This window comes from Natrix helvetica (genome assembly GCF_964273705.1).
Source record: "Natrix helvetica genome assembly, chromosome: Z".
NCBI classification, from domain to species: domain Eukaryota; kingdom Metazoa; phylum Chordata; class Lepidosauria; order Squamata; family Natricidae; genus Natrix; species Natrix helvetica.
The window spans coordinates 26,548,040-26,560,252 of record NC_138554.1 but is presented as its reverse complement, the minus strand read 5'-3'; the positions used below and the strand labels follow the sequence as shown (position 1 = coordinate 26,560,252).

General features: G+C 42.5%; 1 protein-coding gene across 1 annotated transcript; it reads right to left on the bottom strand.

The window, feature by feature from the left end:
• Positions 1 to 751: 751 nt before the first annotated feature.
• On the bottom strand, positions 752 to 5,657 carry LOC309402152 (ferritin light chain, oocyte isoform-like). The gene is made up of 4 exons (XM_081971785.1): positions 5,418 to 5,657; positions 2,352 to 2,498; positions 1,666 to 1,791; positions 752 to 1,067 (listed from the first exon to the last, which is right to left on the bottom strand). Exons 1-4 carry the CDS (start codon positions 5,517 to 5,519, stop codon positions 909 to 911), a joined length of 534 nt encoding a protein of 177 aa, XP_081827911.1. The 5' UTR covers positions 5,520 to 5,657; the 3' UTR covers positions 752 to 908.
• Between the last annotated feature and the right edge of the window lie 6,556 nt (positions 5,658 to 12,213).

The window sequence follows — 12,213 nt, the reverse complement described above, 5'->3', positions numbered from 1 at the left end:
TAGAACCAAGGAGAAATTTCCTGGCAGTGAGAATTAATCAGTGAAATGACTTGCCTCCAGAAATTGTGTGTGCTCAGTCATGGGTGGTTTGCAATAAGAGATTGTCAGGAATGATCTAAGATCTCTTGGTTGAGCAGGGTGTTGGATGATAAGTCCTCTAAGGCCTCTTCCATCCCCCTTACTCTCTGTTCTTCCATTAGATAAGCAGAATTGGGATTGAGTTTGCAAAACGCAAGCAGACACTAGAAGCTGCAAACTACAATGACACAGCCTCCTTTGTGAGCACTTTCTAACTATATCAGCATCTACGGGTCCAGATTCTACATTGAGTTGGCAACAGGATCCCTCCTGACTACCGTTGGTGTAAATTAGCAATGTTCTTTCTTGCAACTTACTGGGCAGCAGTATACAGATGCCACATTAAGAAATTTAAAATCCTCACTAAAAGCAAGCAAAAAATTGTCCTACCAGCATTTGTGACACAGTCCTGTTAATTTTTTTTCTGCATTCCTTACCTAGAACTTCCAATTCCATATGACTCTTATCTCAAATCTTCCATTAGCACTAAATGGAGTTTACATTAGGAGGATTGTGTGTTTGGCCTTGGTTACGTGTGTTCACCGGTCATTATTTCTGACCGGATCCTGAATTAAACAAACATTTGCTCTAATCTAATGCAACAGTCGTCAAAACATGAAGGACAGCCATATCCACTATACATTCTCCCAATTATATACACACATACAGGATATAGTGCTTAATGCCAAGTTTATTTAATGCCAGTTACAGACTCAGCTCCTTCCCCCCCCAAAAAAATGGATAGGGGTACAGAGGCCATATTTATTGAGCAGCCAGCTTTTAATACATTTAAGGCTGCAGGAGCTGGGAGGGAGTCGACACCTCTGGGGTCAGTCGCTGGATTCGCCCAGAGTGAGACGGTCAAACAGGTATTCCCCAAGACCTTCCTCCTGGGCACGCACACGCTTCAGGTTGGTCACATGGTCTCCCAGCTTCTTGATCAACTTCACCTCCTCATCCAAATAGTGAGTCTCCAAGAAGTCACAGAGCTTAGGAAAAGAAAGGAGTTTTAATTCAAGGATGCCACAGAAAAAACTGCCTATCTTAAATAGTCCAAGGATTAGAATGCCTGCCAATCATCCAATCTATCAGGAACTAGAAGGAACCTCAAAAATCAGCTGAGCCTATCTTCTACCAATAAAAAAAACCCACCCACTGCATTCTTGATAGTTGGCCAGGTGGGATCCATTTAACCTTATTTTAGGGCAATAGGAATGCAAAAAAGTGATACACCATGCAAAGAACTCAACCATAACACCATTAAAAATTGAAAGCAGATGTTGACTTCTTCAGAGGATGGTTCATCCAATTACAATTCACTTAATCAGCTAAACTGGGTGGTTTAGAGTGGGTTAAATGGGGAACTCATGATGTTCAGATGTTGCTGAATCTCAACTGCCCATCTTAACCAATGAGGAAAACTGCAAGTTCTCCTTCCTTCCCTAACTAACCCTGTGTGAATGTGCCAAAACAAAGTTTGACAAGTGTAATTAAAGAACGTATTATTCCAGGCTACCTTGATGGGCATTACTGTAATAGAAAAATGGGACTGAACCTAATCCTGCAAACCTTCTCCTGTCAACTTACATGGGGATCTGTATTGTGTGAGGCAGTTCGATGCAAATCCAGCAGAGCCTGATTCAGGCTCTTCTCCACCTTCAGGGCAGCTTCCATGGCAGTGATTCCATTCTTCCATTCATCTTGTTCTGGTTTCTGGAGCATTAGAAAGTGTTAATCATGTCTCAGTAGCACTACACACACACACACACACATGTCCCCTATCTGCCAACCACTGGTTTCATTCAGCCTGTGTGCCCAGGGATGGGCTGTGGGGGGGGGGTCGCATGGGTTTGGGTGATCCTTTAGCTAGGATTCTGCCCAGTTTGGTGAACCCCCAAATGCCACCCCTGGCTGGCCAAGCCAGCCCCCCCCCTCTCCCAGGAGTCTCCACGCAACCCATTCATCATGCCAGATAAGTGCAAGGCCCGCGTGGAGGCTTGAGGAGGGGGTGGGGAATGGGCCTACTGGAGGTTCCAGAAGTCCAGAAATGGGACCGTTTCCAGCCTCTGGAGGGTCTCGGCAGCCTGGGGGAAGTTTTCGCCCTCCCGGAGGCTCAAAGAAAGCTTCTGGAGCCTGGGGAAGGCAAAAAACTGCCCTCCCCCTACCATGGTTCAGGACACTGACGAGAACACACCCATCCAGCAACGGGGCAATGAACTGCAATTTTTGAAGCCCAGCCCTGTGTTTGGCACAACATACTTCCTCATTCTCACCTTGACATCCTGCAGGACAGCTCTGCCCCCACGGCGGTTCTGGAAAGTCAAGAACTTCTCTGCTTGTTCATGCTTCTCTTCAGATAGGTGGTGGAAAAAGGAGGCGAACTTGGACAGTGCCACATCATCCCGGGTATAGTAAAAACTCTGGGCAGAAGAAAGAAAAAGTTTAGAATTGGCAGAGGTTTAAAATTGCCTTTACACCCTGTAGGATTATCACTCAGTGACTATTGCCTACTTACACAGAAAGAGCCCAGCCTCCCTTTGATTTAATTCACATATTGTGCTATGTTATAATATAGTTTGTTTAGGCTTGGTTTTATTGTGTGAATAAATCACTATGTGAATAAATCTTTTAGCATGCTACATTCCCAAATGCTGGCAGTTTTAATCCAGCATGCTTCTCACATCATGGGTTGGAATCAATAGTGTAATTACAGTTTGATAAACCTCAAAATAGAATAATAGATTTGTAACTAATCTGCAAAGCCAAAAAGCCTAAGATTTGAAATATAATACATAACCATATTTTGCTGCTGCATCTTATTTTGGGAGTGGAGTGAATTATGCTGTCTAGAATCACGAATATACTTTTTTTTAATATGGCAATGTTTTACATGATAGTTTGCAGCCAATCCACAGTAATGGTTTGCAGCTCTCCTTTTCCCCCACCCAACAATCTGGAGAAGACCAAAAGCTAGAACAAATAAATAAATATAGCTTGACTTCCAGATTCAATGTAGTAATTCATTTCCATGATTACAGCAAATCTGCAGTTTGATGCAATGCATAACTGAGCAGTTGCTTGTGTGTGTTTTTAACAGTCACTTTAGCAAGAAAATTGGATATGCTTATGGAAAAGCACTAATCAGCAGTGATTATGGGTACATGAACCCTATGTAAGAATTGCCTGATTCAACCCTGACCAGCAGCATTCCTAACTTCTTTGAAAGTTTTTTCTAGGTCTCTGCATATTCAAAGACAATCTCCCTTATATCTACCATATGGATGGGCCACAAGTGTTAAAAATGGGAGACTTATGGGTAGCTACAAAAATGTTTATTTGCTTCTAAAATATGGTAATTTAAATTTTATTACCAATAACCAAAACATTCCATTTATGGCTTAATATATTGTGGTTTATAAACTATAGTTCATGACTAACCAAACGTAAGTGCTGTCATACCCAACAAATCATGGTTAAACCTTAGCCAAAATGCCCATTGCCCCTTCCTCAGTTTATCAGTCCAGCCTTTGTTTCTAGTTTATGTACTGATAAAGAAGTTTGACATAATTAAATCATTAACCTTACCTAGTGTCTCCCTTAAAATCATTCTAGGGGATGCAATAATTGGTAAACATGAAGAGGTGGACTTTGTATCAAAACATAAATTGTGTAGAGCTCTTTCCTTGCCAAAACCAAGTACACAGCAAGGACAAACAACAGGCATCTTATTTACAGGGCGAAAGGGACTATTTGCCATGGCACCTTTCCTAACCAGAGTGGGATACGATCTCCATCATCCACAACCAGAACAGCCTGGTGAACTAGGCAAGCTCTTGATAAAGAGCTAAATTGAATGTGTGTCTGTGTGTGTACATACATACATATACACCAGTGCTTCTCAATTATTTTCTGTCATGCCCCCCCTAGGAAGAAGAAAACATTTCTCCCCCCCCCCCGCGCGACTGTAAATAGTATCATTTGTCTATAAAATTGTTATAAGTACACCTCTGCATAACACTGTATCCTTATTAAGGTATAAGAGAATAAAAAAAGAAAGAAATGTGGATCAATTTAGAACAAAGAATAGCTTTATTAACTGTAGCAGAAAAGATTTAAAGGAGCACAGGATTTAAAGGAATACAATATTAAAAAAAACTTTAACCTGCAAAACAAAAATATATAAAATAATTTGAGCTGAGCCCCCCTTTACGGAGCCTCGCGCCCCCCCTGGGGGGCCCGCCCCACTATTTGAGAAGCACTGATATACACACACATACATATTATACATATATACATATATTCTATTCATATATGCATACATGCAAACATATACATATACAGGATTTGGAACAAATGAAGACAACCTGAGGGCACATCTGCATAGCATTTAAAAATAGGACTATGTATATATAATTAATGGAGCTTATCAAGAATCTCAAAGGGAGCCGTTGGTGGTGTGATAAAACTGGAGAAGCTGGTGTGTAAAAGAGTTCACGCAGAATCAGAATACTAAAAGGATCAAAAGCAGAGGACAAAGAAAACTACAGGGCTAGTATGGCCCCCCAAAAAGATGAGGATGATGGGGCCTGAAGTCCCACGCATTGAGAGATGCAGGGTGGGGAAGGTTATCTTCATGTCTCAATAAGCTACCCCATGAAGAAAAGCTTTTTTCTCTTTCTCCTCTAATGCCAAGTGAACAGAAAAGCAGAGCTGATGGAAAACTCTGCTTAGGTCTCCATGGTTACAGAAGGAAAATAAAAAAGGGGGAGGGGTGAATTTTCTGGAGGAAGGAAGGAAGGGGGGGAGAGGCCCATCTAAAACCAGAGCCTACTGTAGGGGAAGGGGGGGGCAAGGGCAGTGTTTTTCTTACGCAGTTTATAAACAGAAGCAGCCAGGCTCGACGGGTTTTTAAAAAAGGACTCGCTGGGTGGGGCTATGGTACACAGTAGCACATCACAACAACCCACACAGCAGTCCGCCATCCTGGACTATAGGAAAGCGCAGTATTTTTCCTAGTTTCTTCCAATAAAGCAACCGGGCCCCTCCAACCACGTAAATGTGTAGCCATCACTTAAGTGGAGAGAAAAATGTTTTCTTGGCTTTGCACACACACACGGAAAGCGGCTTTTTGGAAAAACGGGGGGTAGGGTGGGCGAAGCAACCTGATACTTTCCAGAGACACCGATCTCCAACTCCTATCATATATGTACCAAGTGATGGGTACGGATGGTGGGAGCTGAATTCCAAGATCAATGCTGGGCGCCGGGTTAGGCAAAGCCAGGAAAACATCAGAGGAGGAGAGGAGAAAAAGGGGGCGATTTCTACCTTTTGATACTCACCAAGGACAAATAGGTGTAGCTGGACTGAAGGAATTGATTGACCAAGCGGTTCACGCCTGCTTCGTTTTCGGCTTGGTAGTTCTGGCGGATCTGAGAGCTCATGGTGCAAGTCGAGGTTGGTTGGACTGGCTGGCAAAAGTACTTAAGGACGGGGTGGCTGCGATCCTGCTCCGTTCAAGCACTGTTGAAGCAAGAGCGAAGGAACGGAAGCCAAAAGCGAGGTCCGAACTGAGCGCAGCGAGCCCGGGAGGAGCCTTTTATAGGCAGTCGGAGGCTCTTCCAGAAACCCTCCCTCCGCGCCGACCGCAAAGGCGAGGCTCCGCCCCCCTGGACTAGACGGGAGGGAGGGGGGCTGACCAGAGGGGGGAGGTGAGTTGAGATTGGGCGAAATCTGGTTGTGAGCGAGTCTTTGGCTTCCCTTCCAGCTCCGGAGTGCTGAAAATGTTATCGGGGTATTGTTGCTCTTCTGTGGAATACGATCAGAAAGTAACAACAGTAGCAGCATTAATTAGGGCTGATCCTAACTTGGAGGGCAGATAAGCAGATTAACAGAGTTGGAAGGGACCTTATATAGGTTATCTAGTCCAACCCACCCTACCTCCACTCAAACAGGAGACCCTGCATTCTTTCTGACAAATGGCAGTCCAATCTCTTCTTGAAAGTCTCCAGTGATGAAGCTCCCACAACAGAAGGAAACTTCTGTTCCATTGGTTGATTGCTCTCACTGTCAGAAAATTCCTCCTTATTTCTAGTTGAATCTCTCCTTGGTCAGCTTCCATCCATTATTCCTTGTCTGGCCTTCAGATGCTTTGGAAAATAGCTTGGCCCCTTCTTCTCTGTGGCAGCCCCTCAAATATTGGAAAGCTGCTATCATGTCTCCCCTGGTTCTTCTCTTCTCTAGACTAGCCATGCCCAGTTCCTGCAACTGTTCGTCATATGTTTTAGTCTCCAGTCCCCTAATCATCCTGGTTGCTCTTCTCCGCACTTTCTCCAGAGTCTCAACATCTTTTTTGTAGTGTGGTGACCAAAACTGGATGCAGTTTTCCTGATGTGGCCTTACTAAGGCTTTATAGAGGGGTATTAGTAGCTCACTTGATCTTGATTGTACCCCTTTGTTAATGCAACTTAGCATTGGCTTTTTATGGCTACCGCTGCACACTGCATTGATTTCAGAGATGGTTTGCTACCAGTTTGCACCAGTTCAAGCAAACCGGTAGTGGAATATTAGCCTGGGTCGCAGAACTGGCAGCAACCCAGGCTGGCCACGCCTCCGAACCGGGGGCCCGTTCACCGCAGCATGTTTTTTTTTTTTTGTCATTTTTAATGTTCTGCCATTGCACAGACCTATTTACGGGCAACTGTGCACACACACAGAGCAGGCATCAGGCACATGTGCAAAGTGTGCATGCAGCGAGCCATCAGTAACACTGGCAGCAACCCATCCCTGGTTGGTTTGAACTAGGCCGGTATTACTCAACCTCTGTCCCTTGAAGATGTGCGGACTTCATGTTGTCAAGGGGCAAAAGTTGAGAAACACTGCGCAAAGGTCACCTCTACAGGCAGCAGCACCTGGGTGGGCTGAAGCCCAATTGGATGAAGTCTGGAAAGTAGATGAGAGACCACGAGGAGATCCTAAGCTGAAGGATGGACTGTGTAGTTGAAAAAGTTCTCTGTGGAAAAGATAGCAGCAGACCTGTTGCAAATTGTTGCCAAGTCAATGATATGGACATACCCATTGCCTCCGGACTCAGGTTTGACTTGAAGCACCTTTAAAGTCTCATTTTATTAACTCCAATTACAGGATTACATTAATGCGTTGTGTGAATCAGCAAAGGGCATACCAGGCCATGATCCTTTTCCTCATAATATCCTTTCTTTCTTTGTTTCTTTTGTAACACGTGATTAACAATAGAAGGGTGCAAATGCTCATTTAATTTTTAAAACATTCATATTAACCAATTTCTTTGTATTTAAGTACAATGACAATAAAGATTATACTTATACTACTTTATCTTGAAACAAAGTGATTCAGCCCATAAGACCACAAAGTCCATCCATGGTATTTTTTTTTTAAAAAAGTGCTTGCACCACTCATAATGTGTTTTTAAAAAAAGACAGCATTGCCTGGAGAGGAAGTTCAACAGCCTGGAGTATCATGTTACTCCTCCCCTCTGTGTACTTCCCTCATTAAAGTGACTCAGCAAAAAGAACTCCTACATAGTCTGACCCCCCAAAAGAAACCAGCTCAGGATGATTCAGCAAAAAATACTTTGTTCCTGTTCTTTGTAAAAAAAAATCAAGGCTGTTTTGTCCATTAATCCTTGATCTCACGGGTGGGGGGGACTTCACTGGAATGGTACATGGAGGTGGGGAACCAAATATCTTGTTTTTTTTTAAAGCAAAACTAGGCTACCCCACTTCCATAGACTAATTCCTCCATCATGGTAACCCCAAGTGAGCTGGATGTTGTGAAGGATAAAATAAGAAAAACAAGAGAATTATAGACCCACCATCCAGATTAACGTCAAGCACCAGGGAAATTGGGAGATCCGGGCAGTTCAAATGTGTATACAGATTTATTGTAAACTTAAGCTCTCTATAAGAATCTGAGCTACTAATGGTCAAAGGGAATTAGGGGAAGTTAAGAATAGAAAGGAATTCAAGGTGGGCTCTTATAGGTATGCAAGGACTCATGACTGATGACATGTTTCACCCCCTCCCTCGTACTCAGCTTGGTCATCTCCTACAGCATGACTCGCATAACAACCACCTTGCTTAGCCACAGAAATTCTGTTCTGAATTGTGTCTGTTGGTTGAGGTCTACCTGAACTTTGCTGTAATATTATAATATGCTATGTATACTTTTTTAAAAACAAAATGTGGTTACAGGTAGTCCTCAACTTACAGACACAATTGAGCCCAAATGTTTTGTTGCTAAGCAAGAAACTAGTTAAGTGAGCTTTGCTCCATTTTGTGACCTTTCTTGCCACAGTTGTTAAGTGAATCACTGCAGTTGTTAATAGCAGTAGCGTGTATCTACCGCTTTATGGTGCTTTACAGGCCTCTCCAAGTCATCAAATTGGCCCCAATAATCTGGGTTCTCATTTTACCCACCTCGGAAGGATGGAAGGATGAGTCAACCTTGAGCCAATCAGAATTGAACTCCTGGAATGAGCATTCTAACCACTGTGCATTCTACTACTGCATTCTAACCACTGTGCCCCCACGGCTAAGATGGTTAAGTTAGTAACATGTTGTTAAGTGAACCTGGTTTCCCCATTGACTTTGCTTGTCAGAAGGTTGCAAAAAGTGATCACATGACCCGGGGACACTGCAACTGAAATGTGACTCAGTTTTCAAGCATCTGAATGTAAATTGTGTGACCATGGGGATGCTGCAACAGTCATGAGTGTGAAAAATGGTCATAAGGTAGAAGATTCAGAAAGCATTCAAATGGGGCCTTTGTGAAATAAATGGAAAGGCTGATTATTAAGATTGCAAGCTTTAATTTCTTATTTAAAAACTAAGTTGCTTATAATGAGTTCTTTTGTTATTATTTTTGTGCCCTTCGGAATATTTTCACTTTTTCATGCATTTGGCTCTATTTGGCTCTATTTGGCTCTATTTGCATTTTCCTTTTCCTTTGTAGATTATGTAAACAAAAATTAAACAAAAAGAGATGAGTGTATTTTTACACTGAAAATGGAATTTTCCATCTTTGTAGAATTGTAGCAGTCAAAGACAGGTGTCTGGTAGATCTCCCCACCCACTCAACCACCCACTCCCATTTTTTTCAGTAGATTGGAATGTTTAACCTCATATAATTATAGACTGGAAATTTATGCTGGAAAAAAACTGCTTCTGCTAAATTGTATCCTACCAAAACAATGCTTGCCTCTCTATTAAATTTTCTTGTTAATGTCTTCGGGTGTTGTGTGACGCACTTTTTAGAAAACATGAGCAGTTTGTGATGAAGACAAACCAAAATATTTGTATAGTACTAAAACTATCCTGATTATCTGTTACAAACCTTTGATTAGGCAAAGGGCAACAATCGAAGATGGGCTAACTTAAACAATGTGTCCAAAATTCAGGACACATTGCTCCAGAGGGATTGAAATCTGGCAAAGCTGTGTCTGTTTAATGCCACTATGCCATTGGGCCACCATAAGTAGCTATATCCATGTAGTCATTTCAGATGTTCCCTGCCAGTTTCCCACAAGGAAAGCCAATGGAGGATTTGGCAAGAAGTCAGAAGTCATTCTCACTGCTTTTTTGCCCACCTGTGGTCATTCTGTTTCTCAGTTTGGATGAGGATGTATCTCTGAAACAATGACCCAAAGGGTCAGGGGTTGTCTATTTATTTATCTTCTCACGTATATAGATTTTTGTCTTCTAACCTCCCCATTTTCTTGAATACAAAAGTGTCTAAGTTACCTTTCCACTGTCATAGGCCACATGATGGTGACCTTGGCAGAAACATTGCACAACACAATATCCTTAAACAAGCAAATAGAGAAGCAAGACAGATTGTTGTTTCCCACCATTCTCCTCTTGGTCAGTTTATTGATGCCTTATTTCCAAGAACCTTTATTTTCCTGGTGTCTGCCAGAGGTTCACACTCTTATGTTCTGCAGTTGTTGGTTGAGAATTCTACAAATTGTGATAGGCACCCATGGTGGAGAAGCCACCATATAGATTTGATCTCTTTTAAACCTATCTCTCCCAATCTCATGTGACTAAGCTATCCATTTGTGACAGTGCACTTTCCCCCCGCCTGACTTGTTTTTTTTTTAAGATGACAACATTAAACTCATGATGAGTTATTGTGAAAGAATCAGATCTGGAAAGGAGTCACGAAAAGAGGAAATTAAATTCTTTGTTTTGCTGCCTCCAGGAAGAAGAAGAGAAAAAAATGGATTTATAATAGGTCTGCATAAAATTTAAGGAAGTGAATAAATGACGTTTTCATTATGGCCAACTTGCTAAGGAAGTTAACTTGTGGCTTAGCTTGCTAGATGAACTTAATCAAATGAAGAGATGTAAAATTTGGTTGCACGGGAGGAAGAGATATCAGATCTTGAAATAGCATTAAAATGGATGGTATTGCTGTGGTCCGCCAGCAACCAGCAGAGCTGTCAGTAGATTCGGACAGTGAGGAGGTTGGGGAGGAACATGGGCCAGTCCTGAAGTCTGGGGAAGACTCTGATGAGGGCTCGGTGTCGAGGATAGAGAGAGAGCCAGAGCCATATGCCAGTTATCAGCTGCCTTCTGAGTCAGACATCAGTGAGGCAGATGAACAGCTGGAGCCTGTTCCCAGTCTGTGCATGGGCAGAGTTGCCAGACAAAGTGAACAGCTAAAGAACAGGGGTTGACTTGGGAATAAGACCACAGGTGGACAATGAATGGCCCCTCCCAGAAGAAATAAAAGAGGAGCAAAAGGGGAGTGGAGTTTGCAGGAGACAATTAATTTGCTTAATTGGTTCATGACTCTCCGAGACTCCTTGGCAAGTTTTGCAGATATCGGCCTGTCAGCTCTCCAAGCCAGATAAGGTCTGTGACTGTAAATCCTCCCATGAAAGACTTTGCTGGATGTGAATGAGCATAATTCAAAGTAAATTAATAAAATGGGTTTTTGTTGGGACAAGGAATTTGCTTCATGCTCTCGGGAAGCCTGGGTCAATACAGGTATCACAGGAACACCCTTTGGAAGAGGGGTCAAAATCTGCAAGACGGTGGGCAGTGGCACAATCCAGCCCTCTTCCCCTTTTGTATGGACATGATGTGTTAAGGCCAATACTAAAGCCCCTAGTTTGCAGTGCCACAGATTTTGTCACATTTTCCCCTTTGGCCTTGCAAAGTCCTCCTAAGGGCCAGTGTATTTGCCCAAGAGAGAGGGAGAGAGCGGCCCATTATCCAACCACATTATGGCCTTTGGCTTTAAGATGCATAGGTTGCCACCACCTGTGCTAGAGGATATAACAACATTTATACCCCACACTTGAGCATCATCAAATCCTAAGCTATACAATAGACATCATCCCTCCTCAATTTGTGAAATGCCCTAGTCACAGAGAATGTGGTTGGTCATTTTCCCCAGACTGGAATGAAAACTAGAAGGTTAAAACTTCACACATTTATGACGAAGATCACCTAGTTTATGACAAAGATCACAAGTAGCTTCTTGGCTGAAACAAAGTATTCAGTCAAGGATTTTGTGGTGTAGCTATGAGGAATGTTAGTTCTAGGCAGCTGTATGGAGCTAGTTAAAACAAGACATAGATAGGAAATATGTCTCCTCAACATTCCAGTTTGAAAACCCAACAGTGATTTCACGTAGTTTCACAAATTCTATAAACAATTTTCAAGCACTATTTTCTCCCTACCAAATAAGACGCCTAGTTTAACTGTGAATAGTAATTATGTTTCAAAATCATTTCAAAGATTTGAATAACATGTTGCATGTACAGGTTAATGTTACCAAATTTACAAGGACCACTGATCGTTATTATTTCTCTCTTTAGTTCATCTGTAACCAAGTAGGGGAAATAGCTTTCTTTCCCAGCCTAGTCCATCAGAAATACTAATAAAAAGAAAAAAATAATGAACTGGTAATGCGATAGGTGCGCACACTTGTGGCTTTTTCTGGCTTCCTCCGAATTCCCAATCCCGAATTCCCAATCCCAAACATGTCACAGGCATTGAGATTTGGGGAAGGGGTGCTCACGTTAGAGGTGGTTGATGGGGTAAGAAGACTTCGTCCCTGTGCTGTTTGTCTCTTAGTCCTGGGTTTTTG

Excerpts from the sequence above, each read along its gene's own strand:
- LOC309402152 (XM_081971785.1), bottom strand. The coding sequence starts at position 5,519 with ATGAGCTCTCAGATCCGCCAGAACTACCAAGCCGAAAACGAAGCAGGC. Across the intron at positions 2,499-5,417 it reads GCTACACCTATTTGTCCTTG|AGTTTTTACTATACCCGGGA; the intron begins GTGAGTATCAAA and ends TCTTCTGCCCAG. Across the intron at positions 1,068-1,665 it reads CACACAATACAGATCCCCAT|CTCTGTGACTTCTTGGAGAC; the intron begins GTAAGTTGACAG and ends TCTTTTCCTAAG.